General features: G+C 41.4%; 2 protein-coding genes across 2 annotated transcripts; both read right to left on the bottom strand.

The window, feature by feature from the left end:
* Positions 1-661: 661 nt before the first annotated feature.
* ptpn21 (protein tyrosine phosphatase non-receptor type 21) lies at positions 662-12,955 on the bottom strand (the record flags this gene model as incomplete). The annotated part of the gene is made up of 19 exons (XM_079225434.1): positions 662-790; positions 919-1,079; positions 1,359-1,593; positions 1,681-1,809; positions 2,272-2,490; positions 2,889-3,029; positions 3,983-5,490; positions 5,606-5,687; positions 5,899-5,959; positions 6,553-6,660; positions 6,775-6,854; positions 7,131-7,218; positions 7,730-7,815; positions 7,965-8,052; positions 8,506-8,576; positions 8,687-8,754; positions 9,935-10,032; positions 10,499-10,668; positions 12,776-12,955. The coding sequence occupies 19 exons, from the start codon at positions 12,953-12,955 to the stop codon at positions 662-664; spliced, it is 3,702 nt and encodes a 1,233-aa protein (XP_079081560.1).
* A 5,169-nt stretch (positions 12,956-18,124) lies between these two features.
* Positions 18,125-22,243, bottom strand: spata7 (spermatogenesis associated 7; the record flags this gene model as incomplete). Its single annotated transcript, XM_079230441.1, has 12 exons — positions 18,125-18,772; positions 18,933-18,990; positions 19,185-19,262; positions 19,421-19,471; positions 19,560-19,681; positions 20,170-20,215; positions 20,308-20,774; positions 20,902-21,005; positions 21,284-21,331; positions 21,509-21,598; positions 21,696-21,758; positions 22,201-22,243. The coding sequence occupies 12 exons, from the start codon at positions 22,241-22,243 to the stop codon at positions 18,125-18,127; spliced, it is 1,818 nt and encodes a 605-aa protein (XP_079086567.1).
* Positions 22,244-23,894: the final 1,651 nt, after the last annotated feature.

Genomic DNA, 23,894 nt, shown 5'->3' with positions numbered 1-23,894 from the left:
CGTGGGTTTGAGGGCTTTTTGAACATGAAGATTGCTCATCCCAACTAGCACAGCCAACTCATGGGTGTATGGGAAACATTAGCATCAACATTGTTGAACGTAAATCTATATTCTTATGAAGTTCAATGCAGGGACAATCCCCTGCCTGTACCACCACAGGCCACATGATGAAGTCCATCTGAACTCTATCAACTCTTCATTACTACAGAAACAGCCTTCACCATCAGTACCAATAGTTACCAAACTGCAATCAAAAAACACATTTATTAAGAAAAAAGCTGTTTTTGATACATTTCTATAATAAGATTGTTTTTTTTAAATGCAGCATAACATTGGTTCATTATGTACAGCAAAGTACTTTAAAAGTGCTGGGCTTTATTAAGCAAGTATGTAAAAATAAAATATATAATACTGTTTCGAGGCAGGTCATAAGTCTGTATGCTCCTTCATGTGGTATTGATTATTTCTTGTAGTTTCACACATCATTCCTTCAGCCTGATCAAAGACTTGACCAGAAGGAGTCTGACCGCTGCAGTGAACGGATTCATACAGCTGCATCATCACGGGGCAGTTTGGTATACATCTGGAGCCAACTCCATCCCATCACCTGTGAGGACGGTGGATGCTGGTGGACTAAGTCGGGCCGGACAGACACTTGTGCTCATATGAGCCTGGAGTTGCGGAGGTACTGGATGATGACTTTGTAGATGAAGGTGTACTGAGACAAGGTCTGAACCATGATCATCCTCTGACGGCGCAGGTTTAACAGGTATTTTGGGACATCCAGCGTCTGAAACAAGAGGAGGTAGAAGTGTTTCATCTTAATACACGGAGACGGCAAAGCAACCAAGAAAATATACACGTGTTGAGGTCATAACTTGGAAAAAGCTGTCGTTTTATTTTAAATGAAGAAGTTACCTCATTGTGCTCCAGACAGGCGATCATCATCTCAGACAGGATGACCACACCAGTCCGTCCCACTCCAGCACTGCAGTGGACCAGCACAGGTAGGTTGGTGTTCTTTGGGTCACTGATGCTGTTTGTGTGTCTCCTCACAGACTGGATCTCCTCCAGGTAAGCTGGGGGGGGAAAAAAGACAAGACCATTCACAACAAATTAATACAGCAGTTTTGACATTGAGCTTTGGAACATTTAAATGTTCTTTTCAAAAGTTCTAGGGGATCGTCTTCCCTAGTTATCTTAATTTCTCTAAAAATCGATCTAGTATCGTCGCACCGTGCGGATTTAATGTTGCTGTTAATGCAAAACACTAGTCCTATTTTCAGTCTTCCAGGTCGATAAACGATCATAAAAGCACTATGACCTTAAAAGGATAAGCGGCTACAGATCCCACTCACTCAGGAAGCCTTTTAAGTCCTCAGGACACCCGTGGTCAGGCCAGTCTATGTACTGCAGGTGCCAGACGGTTCTCTCTTGGCCTGTCAGGAGGTGTTTGATCTTCAGCCCGGTGGTGGCGTAGCAACCGGACTCTGTGCGGAACCGTGTTGTGATCTTGAAGCGACCGTATGTCACCGTGTTGTGTCGTGAGCCGAGTCTGGGCCAATACCGGAAGCTCTTTTCTCGGCCGCTCTCCTGAAGGGAGCAGATGACACAAAACGTCAACCCAGGTAATGACGAATGAATGAAATACGTGGAGCTGTAAATAGGACACCAACGCACCTCTTCAGCAGTGACCATGGCGATGATGGAGACACCCTGTTCCCACACCATCTGCCAGAAGTCTTGACATGTATTCGACAGGGGGCCCTGCGAGGCGATGTAGCTCCACTCCTGTCCACCTACTGTGATCTAATGAGACAGGGAGATTTTTATTTGAGGTTATTAGTAATGCTTCTAAAAGCAGAGATTGAGAAACAGAAAAAGTAGCAGCAGAGTATTTCGATAATGAAGGAGTGAATGTGACTAAGCAGCAGTTATTGAAACCCCCGCTGTATGAGGAGCATGACTCCTAAAACAGGAGTATTAAAGAGTTTTCCATTAGTGTATTTGGGAAACTGTGACATGGTGTTCGCTTTGTGGGGCACATTGGATGTTGCTATTATTGCCAAACCTTAAATGCACAGAAATAACCAAGGAAAGGGGAAAAACCGCATTTTCAGCAAGTGACAAAATCATCATGAGCAGTCATTTGTCATAAAAAATATTTCCTCTGGGTGCGTAGGTGCTCCGTTGTCTTGTTTATGAAACAAAAATGATTGGCAAGTGATTTGCCAAGAGGTAAGGATTATGATTCATCTCTGCACAACTTACTCTAACGTGTGATGCATTTATGTATCCCGTGTTGTTCTCTTTAGTGGGAACCAGCTCCACTCGGGTGTCATCATAAGGCAGGACGTCCTGGAAGCGGTTTTTATCTCCGCTCTCTGGCAGCGTGGCGATGGAGCATTCCCCTGCTGGACGACGCTTTGGGATACTCTCATACTCTTTCAGCAGCTCGCCCCTCTCCATATGCTGCTCCAGAATTTTACACTAACACACAAACAAGGAAACAGTAAATACATCACTACCACAGATAATGTAGTACAGACCTCATTTACATTGGACAAAAAAAAAAAAAAAAGGACACACGGATTCGAGTATGTATTCTGTTCACTTTTACAGTGACTAAATGAAAAAAAAACACTAACTATCTAGATTAACCAGGCGGACTAGTTCAGCTGTACGTTAACGTCTTGAACAAGATCAAACCAGCAGCTCCTGGTTAGGAAGTCAATACCAACACGGAACAAATCTCATACATCTCAAAAGTTTTCATTGCCTAAACTAAACATTTACGTTTGTTTTTCGCTTTACACACCCATCTGTCAAGAAGCAAATCACTGATAAAAAAAAAGAAAGTAGAACTCAAAGACTCTTAGGTGTCCTACCCTCTCGTCATTAGAGGCTCTTTCTGGCTCATCCTTGACCATTTCATTCATTGGCTGCCTGGAAACTGACAGTCCATTAAGATGTGCCACCTTCAGAGGGCCCATCTTCTTCACCTCCGACCTTGCTCCTTTCTTCATACCCTGGTGTGACAACAGAGTCGAGGTAGAACAAGTGAGGACGATTGTGTGCGCGAGCCTCGCAGTGAAGTAGTAAGTGTACAAGTTGGGAGGGACATGTCAGCCGGGCTGGCTGTTTACTCAGGGAATGTCACCTGTCCGGTTTTCCAACTACATTCTTTCAACACGTGTCAGAGTTACTTGTTTGCGTCATTCATAGCTGGCCACTGAAACCACTTCCATTACTAGGTCCATGCATACTCATGTGATCCAAATAAGAGGCACAGACATGCCTTGTTGTCGAGAAAAACACGTGCCTACAACCTACTTTTATAGAAAATAATAAAAATGTACACTATTAATCCCGCAAGGGAAAACTATTTTTTTTCTCATTTATTCACACACCCAGGCTAAAATTCTTGCATGCAAAAAAAAAGAAAAAAGGACCGATGCATTATGCATGTAGGGAGAGAACAGGGTGAGGGGGCTGCCTCAGTGGATGGGACCCTGAGCATTCTGTGCCCATCGGCAGTGCCCAGGAGGTGAACTGGCCTCTCTCCAGCTACCAGTCCACTCTCTGTGCTTGGTCTGTGAGGAGACTTAATACCGGCAACCATCAGGTTCTCACGCCAAGTGCTGACGCACTGACCTACTACATCTGGACAAGACACTGGGGGTCATTTTTTCTTCTTTTTGGAACAGGGTTCTCTGAGGTATTCCAGTGCAACTAAAGAGCAATATAAAACTAGAGTACAATTGAATGTTGTGATATGTTAGCGATACACTTGAGTAAAACTGTTTAAAATGCTGAAAACATTAACTAGTTGCTAAATCATCAATCGTGCTTTCATACACATTTAAATAAAATGCTCTCTTCTTTTAGTGAGGACAAATATGATATATCTCAGAGGCAGCATGGAGAAATATCTACATTTTAAAATGTTTATTAACGTAATGTAATTGGGAAGAGGACTCACCGGAGGAGGTAAACCTTCCACGGTTTTCTTCCCAGGAGGCACATCAGACACAGGCCTCTTTTTTAAGTCTTTTTTAGTCTTCTGCTTGGCCTGGCCACTCAGATCTCCCTCAGAGACAGAGGGCATAATCCTGGGCTGCCGTAAATCTGACAGCAAGTACAGAGGCTCGCTCTCCTGGATCAGGGAGTGAACCTTGTAAGTCAAGGAACTGGTTATGGAGGGGTCCAGGGAGGAGCCGATGGGATATGCGGGAGGTGGCTCTATGGGAGTCTGTTGCTGAGGCGTCAGAGAAGAGAGAGATGTCAAGCTTTGGTGCGGTTGGTCAGGAACAGCATCCTTAGAAAGTGGAATGTGGCGTCCGGTATCTTCCTCAAACTCCTCTTCTTCACCACTACTGTGAACCAGCATGGTGGCATCGGAAAGGGACTTTTTGTGTCCGTACTGCACGTCCTCCTTAATGTCACTCCTGTCCCCAGTCTTTGTACGTTCCAAAAACACGTTGAGCTGAGAGCCCTGGGAGCGAATGCCACGCAGGGCCGGAGGGGGCGTGATAGCTTCAGCTGCTGAAGAAGACACGGTGCGCTCTTTGACCCTCATCCCCTCGAGACTATGCGCTAATCCAGCAATCTCAATGGAGTTCCGCTTCTGAGCGTGGTACGGGTTTCTCGGTGGGGGTCCAAAGAAAAGAGGCTCCGACACCTCTTGTAGAGAGTGGGCAACCGGCAGGCTGTCCTCTTGGAAAGTCTGGACTGAGTGATGCACACGCCTTGTGATGATCAGGTCTGGGTTGCTACTGCTCACGTACAGGTGACGCGACAGGTCCGGTGTGCTGTTAGCAGGCCGAGGGTGGGCGTATGGGTAGGGTGGAGGTGGTCGGTACACTTGTGTTCTCATGATGTTCGGGGCGGGATACTCCTGCGCCTGTTGTAACTGGACATTTGTCAGCTCCGGGACACTAACGGCCCCCACTACAGGTCTCCTCTCTGTAGGGTAGGGATATGGAGAAGGGCTGTGGAAGCTGGAGCCAAGATGGAAGGGATAGTGATAGTGTTGGGCTGCTCCACCATGCTCCCCTCTGATCTCTGGTTGGCTGTAAACGAGATGGTCTGGCCTGCGGTAGGCGTAAGAGTTTCCAATATTCAGGTTCCTCATGGAGTGGCTCTGCCGGTGCTCTTGGGACAAAAGCATCCCCCCTCCTGCTCCCCGGGTTTTCTGACGCATCACTGTCTCATAATCAGGCGTGGCACGGTAAGAAGGTGGGATGAGAGCGCTGTGGCGATGAGAGGGCACATAGTCCGGCCTAGTGATATCGCTAGTAATAGAGGGGTTGGAGGACATGGGTGAGGGCTGATGGTAGTGCTGGGGATTGGTTAGAGAGCTGGTACTGTGGGCGCTGTACACACTGCCGTTACGTAAACGCCCTCCGCTGCTGTATTCCAGAGGAGAGCAGTCCAGGCTGGTCTGGGAATGGTAGTAATAACCATTCTGAGTGTTCATGTACAGGTTGTCTGTGGGAGAGCAAATAAACAAGACATCCTAAAGTAGCTGTAATAACTTCAAAAGCTATCTCACGCAGTCATTTTATGGTTCCTAGTTGCAGGCCAATCTCTTTATAGTAGTTACCTTGTGATGATGTGTAAGGCTCTGTGAAATGACCATTGTAGTGCATTTGTGGCGGTGGCATCATGTAGGCCTGAGGCTTTGGCTGTAAATCAACAAGAGAGGGATTCAGTTACGGCTCATATGATCCGAATACTGTCCAGAAGGAAATAATTCATTATAACTGTGGTGTGAAGCTCCCATAGATAACAATTTGAATATACATCATGTGTTGAAATGCAAACCAGAAAATCATCAGGGAATTATACAAGCACAGAAAATGTGAAAAGTGTGTTTTGAGTGAGCAAGGCCAATACCAGAGATATTCTAGTAGACGATCTCCGTCTGACTGGGTTAACGACTGTTGGCTGGGTTTGGCTGGTGGGAAAACAAATGTTGGTCAAAAAGAGTGACCTAAACCAAAAAGGTACAACTACTTACAATACTTCCAAGAACTTACTCCATCCTTTTGACATTTAACTTTTAAAAAACGCACACACATACACACACACACATACACACACACACAGCAGGACAAATCCATCAAACTTAAAAAGACGTTGCTCAACTCTTCTCCAGTACACTATACAACATTTTTTCTTAAGTACTCCAGCAAGCATGGTGTAATGGAGAAGAGTTGTGCAATGTGTTTCGAATTTTGATTGGCTCGCATTTAACAAAAACAGGGTAAACTTCTGTGTTAAAAACAAACTAAATAAAAGCGTAGACAAATTTTGATCTGGAAACATTTGATGAAAGCTAAAGTAATTAATTACTGGAACAGTAAATCAAATATTAGTTTGTTTTACTTGGATGAAAAGTCCCTAGATGGTTCGAGAACAAGGGCCCCTGTAAGTTATACAGCAGAGAGCATGTTTGCTGTGCAAGGTTGGCTAGGCAATAAGGGAGGGATGGGTGTTGGCCCCTGCTTGACAGCCACACTGTAGGCGGTGGCCGAGAGTGTTGCTCACCCCTTATTGGAAGGCAGAGAGGGCCGAGAGAGCATTGGAAAGCGAGGAAAGGATAGAGTGAGAAGGGACTTCTGGGAGCCCTCAGAAGGCAGGGGGTCGCACTCCTCTCTGAAGAGAGAGGAGGATAGAAGTGAGGCAACACCAAAGAGGAGACACATGCACGAGACAACAAGGAACAAAGAGACAGGAACTAGGCTAGACATTTAAAAAGAAAACACTTACAGGCTACTCTTGTTAATCTTATAAAACTTGAGTCTGGCCAGACACATCCGGCACACATATTTGGAGGTTTCCATGTCTTCCTACACAAAAAAAGGAGAAGAAAAGTCATGAGATGGTGAGGCAATTAGTACGGAGGTGGTGTTTGCTTAGTTATCTTGAAGCAAAGCCAATCCTGTGTATGCCCTCAAATACTTTGACAAGGAGTTTTGGCCAATACAGCCACACCCACACACAAACATAGGGGCATTGTTCAGACGAGCTCACGGCAATCTCTAATTTAGCTAAATCCAATAAGAAACTGACATTTTCAAGGAGATGGGGAGAGAAATGGAGGTGCATTGGTAGCAGAGACTTACGGTCTGGAACTGGACACTCTCCTCTCTGGTGGCTAGCTCCAGGACAAAGAAGGACCTGTTGTGACTCATGTTGTTAATTTCATTCCACCTACACAGCCAATTAAAGCATGGGGGCAGAGAGAAAGAGGAAAAACACATGATGTCATGGCGGCCACAAAACGTTGCAGCATTTTTTTTAAAGGAGACCGTGGCGCTGCTTTAACAATGCATAGTAATAAACCACACACATGTAGGAGTCAATCAAAAAGATATCTAGAACTCATAAAGGAATGCAGATTGATACAATTCAACCAAGGTCAAGAATGTACACTTACTCACTAGACTGATGCTCCCACAAGCCTGCTCAGTTAATATCACAGTCTAGCTGACTCATTTCCTCTTGGGACACATTCAGGCACATAACAGAAGACAAAGTCACCCAAGAATCACTGAGCTGTGCCACAAAACTTTTTCGCTACAGACAGGATTGTCTGATTCAATACAATTGGTGCTCAGTCACACTTTACCAGACAAAGCTTTTTGTAACGGTAGATTATATTTCAGGACATTTAGGTACTGCGGTAATAGTTAAACAGTCCCCAGTTTGTTTCGAGACTTACCTAAATGAAAGCGGCCTGCCATTTTTATGCTTGACAAAGATGCCATCGAGGCAGGATCCCATGGAAACATCTGCTCCTGTACTGTCCTGTTTAGATTAAAAGGAGAGGATAAAGACATTCAGAACCGTCTTTCATGTGAACGAATCCAGACAGACCATATGCCGTTTACGAATTCAGATTCTAGTAAGCGGACTTCATACTTCCTCGACGTTTGGGCTAGACCACAAAAACGTACCTTGGCTTGATAGCTTTCCTGGCCATAGCCTTCCATTTTCTCCACCTCCTGCATGTACAACATCTCTGCTTCAGGGGCTGATAAACCCCTAAAAAAGACAAAAAGGGCAACAAAAACATGATAAAACTACCGTCAAACAGGAGCCTAAATAAAAACCACTAAGAAGCGAAGAAACACAAAATCTCACGATGTTGCTCTTATTAAAAAAAAGTCTGTGTGCAATCCAATTTGTTATAATGATTACAAGTTGAGTAGTAAATGAGATGGGATCGATGGAGTGATAATTAGGACAGAGTGGCTAAAAAAAGGGTATGGTATAAGGCTGGGTGTATTTGGGCTATTCAGCCTGTGCAAGTGTAAATCACAAGAGATGGCTTACATATGACCTTAGTGAGATTCCAGATGATGACATAATAATAAAGTAGATTTCCCTCAATCAATAGATGCAAACGGAATGCGTTTGTCTGTGCAGTATGCAAAGCTATTTGTCTGTTGATCCACACACAGAACAGGCAGACAGATGTTGAGAACAGCTGCTCACCTGAAGGACTGATAATGAAGAGCCACTTTCTGAGTGGCCTCTTCCAGCACTCGCTCATCCTGGATCCAGTCCTGCAAAGACAGAGTCGGGATTGATACAACGCTGGTATGAAAACACAAATGAGCACAGGACAGGCACATTTTTCCTTTCACATGTTGACCATGCAAAATAAAATGCTTACAATAGGGAACAATGCAAACTTCTGGAGGAAGTCCTGGGAATCATATCGGTTGAAGTCTCCAAAGTCAGCTGTGGAGAAAAAAAAAGACACAGTAAATGACTTGATGCAGCAAGGCATACTCTGCTCTCTGAATGAACTCTATTTCACATCCATTTCTACATTTAGGACAAGGCAAAGCAGACATCTAAGAATTGCAGTATGGTGTAATGCCTTTTGGAAAAGATGTTGACAAGATGGACTAAATTTAGGAGAGGAGGGGCTCGTTTGTTAGGAAAGGGAATTGCTTCAGCGTCTGACAGCATAGAGGGCCAAAACAGTTACCAGCTTCAGTCTGCCTGCTGGCAACATCCACAACTATGTTGGGTATCCCAGGCATCAGCACTGCTCAAAAGCTAAAAACTGCCCTTCACTCTAAAATATCCGAGCCAGGGACAGAAAATAGGAACCACATAACAGCACAATTACAAGTTTGCATGACAACTTAAGCAGTGACTAAATCATCAGGGAACTTGCTAAGTTTCTTCTGGCTTTTCTTCAAATGGACATATTGCACGCTGGCTAGTCATTCGAACATGGCTGCAGCAGCAAGTGATCTCAGCGGCTCTGCTATGCTAACGCCCAGGCCAGTAGGTTGCAGTTCCTGATATAACTTTGCCAGCAGTGTTTGAGATTCTTCTGGCTAGGCAAAAGTTGGAGGATGTGTCAGAGCTAAAGCTCATGCAAGGGGAGGGCACAATCACACACAAACACACCCATGACCCCCCCTGATTTTAATAGCCTAGTTTATGTGTAATGCTGCTTGCAAGGAGCTGCATATAACAAGAATCATGAAATTGTTCTTATAATTGTTCTCGGGTAAGTGATTGAACAAAAGGTTTGAGACAAATTTCTGTGAGCAGCACACACACTTGAGTCCCAGTTTTCTAGCTGTGTTTTCAGAAATGCAAGAAGAAAAAAAAAAGTATCTTGCACTGATGGAGTTTAAAAGGCGTTTTGGAGTTTACTAAAAACTTAACCCTAGCAAACTTGCAGAGTTTTGGGGAAATGATATTGAACTGGCACAAACGTCCTGTCGAGATATCATAGAAAATAAGTATAATATTTCCAATTAAATTGTGCAGATGTGGGGGAGGTGTAGTGTTAAAGCAGTAATTACTTTTCCTGGGACTTAAATCTGTGACAGCAGAAAGGTTTATGCCAAGAGAACACCAGGCTTGTCAAACAGCGAGTATTATACATTCATATTACCTTGCACTGCCAGGCTAGCTAAACGAATGGCTTGTTCAAGTGAGCATGAGATCCTGCCCTCCAGAACATCCTTCTTCAGTTGTAGGTAATACTGATATCTGTGGAGAAACAGAGGGTTACTTAGAAGTGGCGAATAGACAAGCAGCCAACAAGCAAACATGACGACTTCATTCAGGTTTGCAGCAATGTCCGAGAGGTCATTAAAGAGCAAACCGTCTCAAGTGCAGCACTATTCAAATAATGTACGACATACTTAAAAGATGAATACTTGAGACCGCTCTGCTTGAATTTAAGTATGAAAGGAAATGCACCGGACGAGGTAAGAAGACATCACTATAAACTGGCATTTGGTTCAAGGGGTAAAACTGCACCTGAGCTGCTGCTTTAACTTATTGCCATGCAGGCCACCTTAACCTGGACAAAGCCTTTTTACCGACACAAAAAAACAACTTTGTTCCTCTAAACTGTGCTTGGCACTCATTTCATAAATACAATGTATAACTTAAGTCACTAAGCTAGTAAGGGGCTTAGACAAGACCCCTCACGTCACTGATGGAACATCACCTTGTGATCTCCTGTTGTAGTTGGGCGACACTGGGGATGTAAAACACGACTCCAAAGTAAACGGTGGGCTCCAGCCCATACTTGTCCAGCTGCTTTTTCAGTGGCTTCTCCAAGTCAATCCATCTCTGCTGGTGCTGCTTGTTGTAGTACCACAGGCTGAAGTATGTTATCTAACAAGTGCAGAAAGGAAGCACAAACATTACACCTGAACAGCACTGATCAAGGAAATTCTAAGACAACTAGAATATCTTGCACAACAATATAGGTTTGAACCTAAACTAGACGGAATGCACATTCACATATATGACATATCAAACTTTAGAACAATATTATATCACTGCTTGAGATCATCATCCATTAGTGCACAATTAAAATTGCTTGGAGCTTTGAATACAGTGCAAAGCTTTTGTTTGTAATTTACAGAGCCATAACAAACTGAAATAATTGACCGTTTCATACCAGTCTCATAAAAAGAAAGTTTTTGGACTGAGCAATGTCGAATATTAGGCTCTGGGCTACCATAACATGTGTTCTTTCAGACTATGTGGAAAGAAAACAAATTCACTAAGCCAGAAATCTATCTATCTATTCTGAAGGTTGTTACATAGGGATTTGTTCATATATATTGATATACCATGATATTCCTAATAGCATGGCTTCTGCAAGTACCATCCTCACAGAGCTTTTCTCTGCCTTCAGGCAGTAGAGATAAGGCAGTGGGAGCACAGTGATTCAGCTGATGAAAAGCTTCACCATGTCGCCATAGAAACCCCGCTCACTTTAAGCCAGTCACACATTTATGGAAAATCAAATGTTGCATTGCCTTGGTCTTTTAATACACATCTACAAAACAAAACATTTTCACCAAGAAGGATTGACTTGAGAGCTAAGAGACCAATTTCATGCAGTGTGTGCATATTAATACTGTAAATAGAGGTATGCACATATAATCTAAAGTATCAGCAATCAATGTCACGTCTCTCCTGTTACACATCTGGACGAGTTCTCTAAATAATCCTTTTAACATTCAAAACATATGTAGACCTGAAAACTCAGCCATGAGAAACTCATATAGATTTATAGGCGGTTGGCCCTCCCTGTTCAGTCTTGTGACTGTCTGAACATCTCACAATGAACACTGGAAATAAAAGTAACCCCGAGGCTCGCTGTTTATCAAAGACAATTTAGCTGAAAGAGAACTGTTGTGATTTGCAGCCACACTCAAACCACAAAGAGAAAATAACATGACTGCTTCACACTAGACAGCATTGGTTCGCAACTATGAATAAATATTATGTCAACATTACTCTGGTGTTTTTATTCATTTTAATGTAGAGAAAACCCAGAGAAACGTTCAGTCATCTAATTTCTCGTAAATTGTCTACATTAAATTAAAACAAAAATGATGGTCCTTATTAAACGGTACCAACACCAGGCTAAAGTTGAATCAACATAGATAGTCAAACACAGGATATATTAACCCATGTAGCTGTGGTTGAAGGATGAACTTTAGTTGTCTGATCACTGAAAAAAAAATTCCATTATCTATTACAACAGAACTTGAATAACATTCCTACCAAAGACTGACAGTGCAATCATGTGGTTCTCAAACAACCCCTGTGACATCAAAAATCAATCAATACGTTTTTACCCTCTGCATACAAGAAGAACTCTAAATGAGGGTGGAGGCCTGTCAGTGGCACTGTTAGGCAGACCAATGACAAATAAAGCCTGGCTACACTACCCAGCAGAATAACAGTCATATAGTGCAAGTTCAGACTAGGCCAGGGTGCCTGTTTATTCAGCAGCCTCTACTGTTGATTTGAGGTGCAACTGGAAATGACAGCATCTCTTTCAGCTCATGTCCAACAGGTGGTTTTCACTGTGTGACCACAGCGACCAAATGCAGACGTGAAGCTCGCTACATTATTACAGCCTGACTCAGAACTACTTTTCTTGACCATGTTAAGGTCTCTGTGAGAGCTGGCATGCTTGGGTGAAAAAGTTCCAAACGTGCATAATATATTTGCTATATCTGCACAATGAGTTGGCTACATACATGTATTCACTAATGTAGAGTATGTGATTGACACATTTCTAAATCATGTCATACGCAAGACAGAGATGAGAGATTGTATTAATTAAATTAACGGTTGTCCGGCTTCTCAGTGCCTTGTAAGAATGTGACCAAAAGATAACTGTGTTCCCGTGGTGAGTAACGAAAAGTCTATAAGAGAGAACAATCAGCACTTGTATTGCATAAAAATACATACATACCTCTCTTAACTCAAGTCTCTGAGCAACTGCCTCCAAACATTCCTGCCCGGTGCTCTCCACTGAAAGTGTAAACTCAACAAACTCTCCATTGAGCAGCTGAATCCGAGTGACAAGACAGCTCTTGCTTGAAACTGTATACCTTCGAGTCCTTTTGAGTTTTAAGCCAAATGGCAAGGGCATGTTTCACACTTCTTCAAGGAGGAAGGTTTTCACTTAGTCCAGAGAATGTATTCTCCTTGCTGTCCCCTCGAATACGGTGTGAACGTCACAGGTCAAAAGGTTCATCATCAGACAGACAGATCTGTGGGGTAAATTAGAGAAGAAACACCTCAATGCATCTCTGAAACACGACAATTCCCAAGAAAGGCTGGCGGAAACAGAGGGGGATGCAAAACCGGATGAAAACTCATCAGTGTAGAATAAGCTAAAACACTTTTGTATAATCTTCGCACCTGGTCCGTCCCTCTGCAACAGACGCCTGACCAGACAAACAACAAGTAACGCTAATCCTCTTAAATGCGGCGTTTGGTTTTTAATTAACGCTAAAGTAGCTACCTGACTTGGCTCTCTCGGATATGCTGCCAAAGTATTACAACTTCTTTCAAAATAAACACTCTGAAAAAATACATTAAAAGCAATTTACTAGTAGTCGGCAATTACTAGCAGGTTATCTAATCTCTGTAATTAGCACTGCCGGATTGCAAGCCATTTTCCAAGATTGTGGCAAGATGAGTCCCCTTCCAGTAAATAGTCTCGTCCGAACGACCTGTTTCCATACGCAGCAAGCTGACGTTACTGTCGACCACTGCAAAATCCCTGCTGCTTTCCATCTCAAACATGCATCCATTTTATTACAATGCATCTACGTTATAAATTAACTAACTTAGCGTAACTTTCATTTAAAAAAGGAGACAAAGTTTGTTCCTAATATTGGATATTTTCCGGCCGAAGGAGCTACTTTTCATCGGAAGTTTGAGTGAATCCCAAACTTCAGCCGTTAAAAAACAACCAGCGCTAAATTAGCTTTACCGCTAGGACGCTAACGTATGTTCCAGTAAATAGACGACACCCTTGGGAAGCTGACGTAGCCCGGTAAATATTTTGGGGGTAAAAAAAAACGTTAACGTTACCGTTAGCCATCAGATGTAAATCTGTAGTCCAACTAGTAGTCGGTCCTGAGGGATTCCGCCATCAAACTCAACGGATTACCATCAAGTTTAGATATCGTATGAAGTGGAGACAGCCCAATTGTCAGTAGTTTGTTTGCGGATCCAAACTAACGCAGCGCCCCATGCCTCTTGGTCCGACACTTCACTCAAGTTCCGAGCGTGTTTCGCTTCCTGGGATTGGAAGAGCAACAAGCGCATTCTGTATCCATCCGCGGCTCTATAGTTCTAATAATGACTGCGCTTCAGCAAGGGACACCTCACCGATTTATATTGGAGTATACTCTGGCTTTTGAATATATATACAAAATATATGATTTACTACACTTTTTGGGGGAGAGAAGGAGTAGGGAGAGGGGGGGGGGGGGGGGGGGGGGGGGGGGGGGGGGGGGGGATATAATATACTGCAAGCTTCACAATGCCGTATAGTGCCTCCGTGGCGGAGGGATACATGGAAGTTTTCAGAGCCATGACATCAGACAGCTGGAATGCAGAGCGGTGAAAATGCCAGAAATGGGACAGCTGCCTGGACCTGCTAGTCGCTGACCTGTCTTTTTACCTTTTACATCGACTGACAGCTGTAATCTCAAACACAGAATATAATGCAATGATTAAAGAGTTTAGTTTAGGTTTCAATTTAGACTCTAATTTGGTTTCCCTGAGAGGCGATTGGATCATTGTGGCTGCTAAGAATATAGCATAATAAGTTGAAAAAAATTAAAAACAAAATGAAAGAGACTGTGAAGTCATAGTTAATAATAAATAGGTCTTCACGACGAAAATGGAGAGTTTGCTAGAAACAAAGTTCTCTTGACTTCTTTCTTTCTCTTCCTTTCAGTTATGTTTTCAGTTCCACAGCAGCTGCATCTGGCCATCTGCATCAGCGAATGAGAAGCTGAACATTAAACATTTTTTGCACACAAGAATATGGTTAGAAGAAATTGCATGTGTTCTTCTCATGCTTAGCAAGGAGAGCAATATATTGCTATTATTTATCTTTCTCTATGTATTTTTAGTAGTTTATAGGATACTGTTTTTTCTCCAGATGATTTGTGATTTATGATATTTATATTGATGTTTATAGTTCCTTTTTCATAGAGGCATGCTCTGTCCCCCATGAGTATCGACAGCGTCGTTCCGCTCTGCTGTTATTGGGCCAGATTGACTCTCAATCATGCAGATCACAACCTGAGTGTTTGTGTCTGCCGCTTGTTCTGCTTTGTAGTGGTGATTTGATAATGCCTGGCAAAGATCTCCATTAGTGCGCAATTAAAATTGCTTGGAGCTTTGAATACAGTGCAAAGCTTTTGTTTGTAATTTACAGAGCCATAACAAACTGAAATAATTGACCGTTTCATACCAGTCTCATAAAAAGAAAGTTTTTTTTGGACTGAGCAATGTCGAATATTAGGCTCTGGGCTACCATAACATGTGTTCTTTCAGACTATGTGGAAAGAAAACAAATTCACTAAGCCAGAAATCTATCTATCTATTCTGAAGGTTGTTACATAGGGATTCATATATATTGATATACCATGATATTCCTAATAGCATGGCTTCTGCAAGTACCATCTTCACAGAGCTTTTCTCTGCCTTCAGGCAGTAGAGATAAGGCAGTGGGAGCACAGTGATTCAGCTGATGAAAAGCTTCACCATGTCGCCATAGAAACCCCGCTCACTTTAAGCCAGTCACACATTTATGGAAAATCAAATGTTGCTCACAGTGTTGGGGTAGTTACTCAGAAAAAGTAACTAGTTACAAGTTACTAGTTATTTCTGAAAATTGTAACTAGATTACTTTACTAGTTACTGCATTTGAAAAGTAACTTCACTACTAATTACTTTACTTTCCTTTTTTTTAAGCAAATGTCCAAATTAACCACAAAGATACCTGGACAAAGATCATGGCCCTTTCATCACTTTATTTTCAATTTTCAATAAAGGGCATCTCTTAGCCTTTCCACATAGTGTATTGTAATTGTAAACATGTAAAACAAAATGGCATAAACTCAGACATTAACTTGAACGAACATTAACCCTGTTCACACCGTCTGACCAAAGAAATATGCCTCACTTTAAAATCCACAAACAACAGGATACAAGAGGCTGTATATGGTGGGGACATTCAGGTCAAACAGCATAACACATTAAAAACAGGCTTTTGGAAACATGAGACCCCACTAAACCAAATGGGGCCGACTCCTAAGAACAAAACCAGCTTGTTATAGGAATCATTGTAGTGGTTTAAGAAAAATATAAAAATTAATGGCACTTTTTCCCATAAAATAGAAACAGAAATGCACTTAACCCAAAAAATAGAAACTGAAAATGCAATTAAATAAACAGAAAATCCACTTCATCATTGCCTAAATAAACAGAAAGTGCACTATATCCTATGAAGTTTATCATTTTTCTCTACTCTTCAAAATAGCGATTGTATCGCATGAGTAAAAGTCTCTGGAATATTTTATCCGACAGCCTGTTCCTCCTTGGGGTCAGAACAATACTGCCAAGGCTGAAAAGCCTTTCGACAGTGTTGTAACTTGTTTTATTACATGATTTACTCTTATTGTGAAGAGCATGTAAACAGGAAGATCTTTTACTTTGAAGGCAGAAAGTACAATGATACGTGCTTGTTGACGCTAACTAATGTTGATGTTACGTGTGGAAAATATATACATGTCGGGTGCAAGAGCGCGTTCTCAATGCTTTAACAGTTGTAATACTGCAGTTCACCAGTAAAGTGATTCTGTTCATACCAGACGTGTCCTGTCCTCATTAGAAGCTCCACTTCATTAAAGACAGGTGCACTTGATGGTATTGGAGTGTTGTATTGCTTTGCAGTATCCTTAATCCTAGGGAACCTGGAGAGAACCTCCCAGTTGGATCCGGGAACTCCGTCTCATCCATTTCCCGCTTTCACTCCTTCTACGCACCAGCAGCTACGTCACTCAAATCACTCAGATCGGAGTTCTGTGATAGGTTGTTCATGCAGGAAGTGTCGCGTGACTCGCGCGCCACTAAAAGAGAACTTTTCGGACTGGTAAAAATGTCTTGAGTAACGCAGGAACGCGCGTTACTGAGGTCTAGTAAAGTGGTGTAGTTACCAATATTTTGAGTGTAATGCGTTACTTTACTTCGTTACCTATTATAGTAATGTCGTTGCTGTAATCCGTTACTTTGTAACACGTTACCCCCAACACTGGTTGCTCATTGCCTTGGTCTTTTAATACACATCACATCTACAAAACAAAACATTTTCACCAAGAAGGATTGACTTGAAGGCTAAGAGACCAATTTCATGCAGTGTGTGCATATTAATACTGTAAATAGAGGTATGCACATATAATCTAAAGTATCAGCAACACTGTCAATGGCAAAGACAAACACAGCAACTATGTCTCAATAGTTGGAGAAACCAATGTCCTTCTTTTTTGAATCCCTAATTGATTGCAAAATGGCTCAAGTTACTGTCTTCAAACGCTAATATTGGTCGTTTTGTTGCTGGCCGCAGGTTGAATAGTAACCCGTTTGTTATATAGTCTCAATAATCAGAGACAAGAATCACAAGAATAGAAGATTTATTGCAGTTGTAAAGACACTTTCTGGCGACAGTCAACTAGCAGCTACATCTCAGAGGCATATGTCAAATAAAACACACTGATAAATGAAAGTTTCCTTACAACAAAAGCATTTTTTTCTAGAAATCTGGAAATGTAAACAGCAGCTGCACACATACTTAAAACTGACTGGACACACCACTGCAATCCACTCAAACTAAAGGATGCCACTAATCCCACCGTATGACATTAGTGTAGAGCTATGGACTATCCTTTGCAAAGTTGATAATCATACTAGTTATCTTAGTTTAGAAAATATATAGAGCATTACTCTGTGGGTCAATTGGAGCTCAACCACTACGGTCAATATGTTTCTCTGGTGTACTTGCAAAAAAGTTTGCTTATATGAAAATGTCCTTATGCTTATGTAAAAATATAAAAAAGCAGATTAGAACTACAACACTATATTGGTGGGGCTTTTAAAACATGGAATACACAACTTGTGAATTCCCATTTACTAGACTTTCAGTCATTTTTTGTTTCATTACATTTCTCTCTAGAAAAAGACTCACATGGTAACAAAAACATTAAAAAGGACCTTTGAGCTCTGAATTCAGCAAAGCTCAGAATTCATCATCACTGTCCGAGGCAACTGTATCTGTATGTTGCTCAGTGGCCGTCTCCACATTGTCGCGGTGTGTATTGCTAGACACATGAAGCGACTCTGACAAACTTCTTCCAAGATCCTCAAGCTCTTTAGTTTGTCCATCATAACCAACTTCAGCTTGGTCTTGATGAACTCCTTCTTCACTGGTTATAGTGTTGTATTCATGGTTTTCATTGCTGACATCTTTGCTCGTCTCAGTAGTGCCAATTTGAGTTTGATGGTCCTCATCACTGATTCCTGTATTATCAGGAACATGCTCACTGAGCCAAGGAGAGCCAGTGCCGCTCTCCCGATTGTCCTCTATGCCTTCCTCTTCCTTTGCTTTAGTTGGTGAGACCGCAGTCGTCTCAGGAGAGCATAAAGGTGTAGACACCAGCAGGGGATCAGCATTATCTGGCGAATTGCAGTGTGTGATTACTGATGCATACGGGAACAGGTAACTGCCCTTTTTGGTCTTCACTTGTTTCCTCCCTGATTCCAGATGTGGTAGGAATGAATCAAGTATATCATTCTCATTTTTTTCAGGCTCCGTACTAGAGGTGGATGTGTTGGTTGGCTCTTCAAAGTCTTTACGCAGCACTTCCAGAAGGTGGCGCATTTTACCCTAAGACCAAAAACAATGCAGCTTGAGAAGAAATTGAAGAGTCCTTTGTAACAACCTTTTAAAATGTTTTCATGTCTTTACTTCAAGCTATGACCCTAACACTTAAACAAGACTTGCTTGACATATTTGATATTCTGCATGAGTTATATAGGCCACTCACCACATCAAGCTGATGCCGATTCATGTCGATATGGCGCTTTATGACCCGGTCTAGGAATCTTGCAGAGGACAAAAACACAGACAATGACACTAGCAACTGTTTAACCATATACTCCATGATTGTACACTTATAGCTTTTAGGAAAGTGCCATTCAGGCTGCACGTGTGCTGTAAACCTCTGAAAGCTAACATAAAGCACAATCTTGTAGTTCATAGTCAGAGTGTAGAAAATAGTCATAACAAAATGACAAACCTGTCAGAGATGTGCGCCCTCGACAATATGTCCTCCGTTACCGCAGAGATAAATTCAAGGTACATTAATTCTTCTTCACTGTTTAACAACAGATGATAATAATTAAATTCATGGAGACATTATTCATTCTATGGTTTTTAAGATTCAGTATTGTCAAATCCTTAAACATGGTAATAGCTTTCTATCATATGAATTGAAAGCAGTATGAGGATTTAACGTGAGCAAAGAGGACTTACTCTGCAGATACACTCTTCATAAAGGGAGATTTCCTGCCTTTTGGTGAGAGCCTAAACAAATTAAACTTACATTATTGTTTCACATTATTTTTACATTATGCTTTAAATGCAACATTGTAGTTCCCCTTCATGATTTTACCTGGATGAGGAGTCAAAAAAATCCTGTTCTCGGCTCTGGTTTGCTCGACTCTGTTGCCGAGATGCTGAGAAATATGTGCCATTGAACTCATCTTCAGACCACTCATGCTCTGTATTAAATCCCTGTAAAACAAAAGGACAGCAAAATGAGACAACATTGTCAAGGCTGTCTCATGAGCAAATTATTTATGTGGCCTTTCTTTATGGTTTAAAGGGAGAATAAAACCACACAAGGATTCCTGACATAAACAAACAAGTATACTGCACAATCTTTATTTGAATGCTGTGCCACAGGTTGTCATCGGACTAAACTTGTTGCACTCATCTTCACTAAAATTATTATGTGACCATAAGGCAAGGATCAGTGTTTAGGCCTTGCATAAACCATATCATATACAGTATATATTAAGTGTTTTTTGAAAAGTGCAGTGAAAGCACCAAAGCCATGATTATTTATCACCAAAAATGTGAGGAAACACATTTGAATATGCATCCAACCACTTTAACAAGATTAAAAAAATATTAGTCAATACATGGATAAGTTAATTAAACAGTAAAGTGTTAACACTGTCTTGCTATTGTTAGATGCATTAGAAAATCCTCAAATTTACCTGAGATGGCTCAGAAATGTCCTGTGTGCATTCCTTGGGTTTTGTGCTGCATAAAAAGAATATAATTAAATTTTTTTGAACACATTAGAACACACGTTGCACATCTATTGTTGTAACACTGAGATGTTTGGTAAGTACCTTCCATGATATGTCTCCTGTCGCATTAATCTTGAGTTGGTGCTATCCTGAGTAGGTTTCCTCCGTGGTGCTCTGTAGTAGCGATATTGCGACAGGTATGAACTCTTTTCTGATTTCAAGGTCTTAGGGGTGAAAGGTTTGTCATGGGTAAAGTGCTGTGAATGTTTCTGGAGCAAGTCTCCGCTGTACGTCTTCTGGCCAGGGTCCTGGAAAGTCTTGTAGCAACTCTGATCTCCTGAAGCTCCCAGTGAACATGTTGACTGCTTCCTGTGTGATGTTGCCTCTGGGCTATGGTATTGTATTTCTGATGCTGGGTGAATGTGGTGAGAATGGTTCTGAGAACCAACTTTGAATGATGGATAAACTATCTCCTTGGCATGGAAGGAGGAGATGAACCTTGGGCTGGAGACCGTGGAACTCCTTGAGCAGAGGTAGGGTCTGTCATCATATTGCACAGATAATCTACTCTGAAAAGCAAAGATGTTGTATTGAAATAATCAAGTTTCCTGGTCAGGAGGCAATGCCATAGTTTCTGTATAAGATCAGCTGGCATCATATACGGCAATGAGAAACACACAAGTCTTGATTTCATACCTGGGATGAAGAGGAGGAGGCTCTGCTATTCGTCTGTGAGAGAGAGTGGGCCGACTGAGGACGCCCCCTTTTCCTCAACCGCTCTTGTCGGATCTGGTCATTGTCTGTAAAGAGGCAATGACAAAGTGAATAGACACAGAAAATAGTCGAAAATAGGCAAATACTCACTGCACACCAGAGCGATTGTGACAGCAGACATTCATGTCTTCAACTATAGTGAGTTAAAAGAGACACCTGAGACACCAATACCTAACTGTTAGTGGTTACATAGAAAGCATTTAAAGTAATTATAATTGCGATTAAAAACCATTGCAGGTGTCCTAAAATGAGTCATGAGTCATGGCTGGAGTCATCATTTAATATTTGACGAATGAGTACTTACACTTGACATTGTGTATCAAGCTTTTGGGTACTGAGGCATCAATGGCAGCTGTGGAACAAGGCAAAGTTGGAAAATCACAACAGATTTTTTATCAAATTATTATGCAATAGAGATATAGGTTTTAACCACTCAAGACATAGGATATTATATATCCATGAACTGAATAGGTGTGTTCTACTGAATGTCAATGTAAAAATCATAGTGTATCCCTGCCATGTAGCTCACCTTTAGCTGAGTAAACCTTTTTGTAATGAGACACCATGTGGTCTTTAACGATGGACTGTGTCAATTTGCTGGAGGAGGGAGTGCAGAAAGCTAAAATTGCAACACAGAGAACAACATACAATATTCCGTAAAACTCAGTAGACTTAATTCTCATTATAATATCAGCACATACTGTAATAATACTTACGGCTACTTTTTAAATTCTTGTCTCTCACACCAAGGCTGCACCTAGATCCAGACGATACACTCCCTAAAATAAACATAGATAGATAGATATGGACATGTCTACTCCCATTGTGGAGTAATACAATACAACAATACTCAACCGTTTCAATACATTTATGATACTTATTTCAATTATCAAGCAAACATTTGGTGCATAAAGCTTCATGTCATTTACTATGTTCACCTTTTTATATATTTGTAAACGTACCGTTCTCACGTTACCTACATAAAGTAACGTTAACTTTAACTGAATCATAGTGATACAATTCACTGTCTTGGTTATGCATTTTAAAGTCTTGAGAACAAGCAATGTGAGTAATGTAAAAGGCTGACCATTGTCAACATGAAATGGAAGCCATATCAGCGAGTATATCTTCAGATAACAGCCGAAACAAGTTGATTGTGTTTCCTGCTGCTGCTTAACAGTTAAGCTAGATAGCTAGCTAATGCTAATAGTAGTTGCATACCTATTCTGGATTCCATGGTAATGTTAAACTCATCGTATCCCATTTTCCGCAGGAATATTGTGGAGCAGCGACGGCAGCGCTTGGATACATCGAGGAACAACAGTGTACTTAACTGTAAACATGTTAACGCTGAAAGATAATCCAGTAACGGAAAGGCGACAGCCTAAAACTAGCTTATAAGCAGCTGGGCGGCGAAGCAAAGCTTCTCCGTCGCCATGCTGGTTGCTATGATTGCCTTCGTCATCACGTTTTTGCGTAAGGAAAGTCCCGCCTCAAACCACCTACCCCATCTCATAGCCACATACACACACCTGCCACTGAAATACACACACAAAAGTTAACTGAAATAACATGCCAAAAATATTTGACTCAGAATTCAATAAAATCCTATATGAATGCTTATTAATAATAGTTGTCATCCAATAAATGTGTGGCTTTATTTCATCCAAGTGTGGACTTGATGTTTTTGGAGCCACCTTTTGAACATTTGACAAACAGGTTGAGGCCTATAAACTGCAGGAAAAAGCCATTGTCCCAGCTGGTCTTAAACCCCAATGTCATGTAGGCCACTGGAGCGCCTGTGTTTACCAATTAAGAGCAGGGTTAGACAGGCTTTACCTGCACGACATTCTATACAATCTTCTTCCTAATAATGCACCAGAATCTTCACCAGAAGAGGTGCTGAGACATCAGCTAATTTCAGGATTGAAAAAAGATTTCAAGGCCTGTGGAACAGAAACATGTATCTATCATTATAATTGTGTGCCATCCATGCTCCATAGGGTCCTACATATATACTGGTACCTATATCTTGTTTATTACAGGTTTGAGTAAACACCCACCATCTGGCCTGCTGAAAAACAAAACCAGCAAAGCAATAATGTGAGTGTGTGAAAAACTGACCATTGTGAATGACACAGAGTGCAACAAATATACATTCTGATTCAAGTGTGTCCACCACGGAAACATTCTGTCAGCAGCATATTGTTAATTCTGTCATGGTCCTTGCATTGTTTGATAGACCTTTTAACCCCTAACGTCATTCACCAACAAACGATTGTAAATGACCTAATGGTAGTGTGAGTCTTTGAACAGTATAGTTAGCCCCAACCACAAATCAATTCATGCTTGTTTTTGTCAGTGTTTAAGAGTTTGATTTGAGAAGTTTAAAAGGTACAAATGATTGTAACTTCATCTATTAATACCCCATGCTGCAATAATGTCTCGTGCTATTAAGGACTTGTTAACCCTAGTGGGCTTATCCTTGTATACAGGAGTAAAACAGGGCTATAGCCTATGTTTTATTATGATGAGCTGAAAAAATAGTTGACTGAGACAATTAATGTCAAATTGGCAAGGACCAAAACGTATAGTTTGTCAAATGTAAACCTTTTCGGTTCCAAAAGGATTTCATGCCATTTTGCTGCCTGAATAAATGTTGTTACCCTGATCCTTGATCTTGTTTCTTTATTGTTTCCAAATTAATCAAATTCAAGGAGTTTTTTCATAGCTTGTCATAACAAGCACAGGTGGAACTATGCTATTAAATATGGCTTTATTGCAGCAATTATTGCAATGCAATGCAGTAGAACAAATTCGTACCAGTTACATCTGTCTAAAAGTGTAGTAAAAAACAAAAACCTATTCAGATTTAGTTTAACTCCACATGTCACATGGACACATGGACAAGAACC

This window comes from Taurulus bubalis (assembly GCF_910589615.1).
Source record: "Taurulus bubalis genome assembly, chromosome: 1".
NCBI classification, from domain to species: Eukaryota; Metazoa; Chordata; class Actinopteri; order Perciformes; family Cottidae; genus Taurulus; species Taurulus bubalis.
This window is presented reverse-complemented; position numbering and strand designations above follow the sequence as displayed.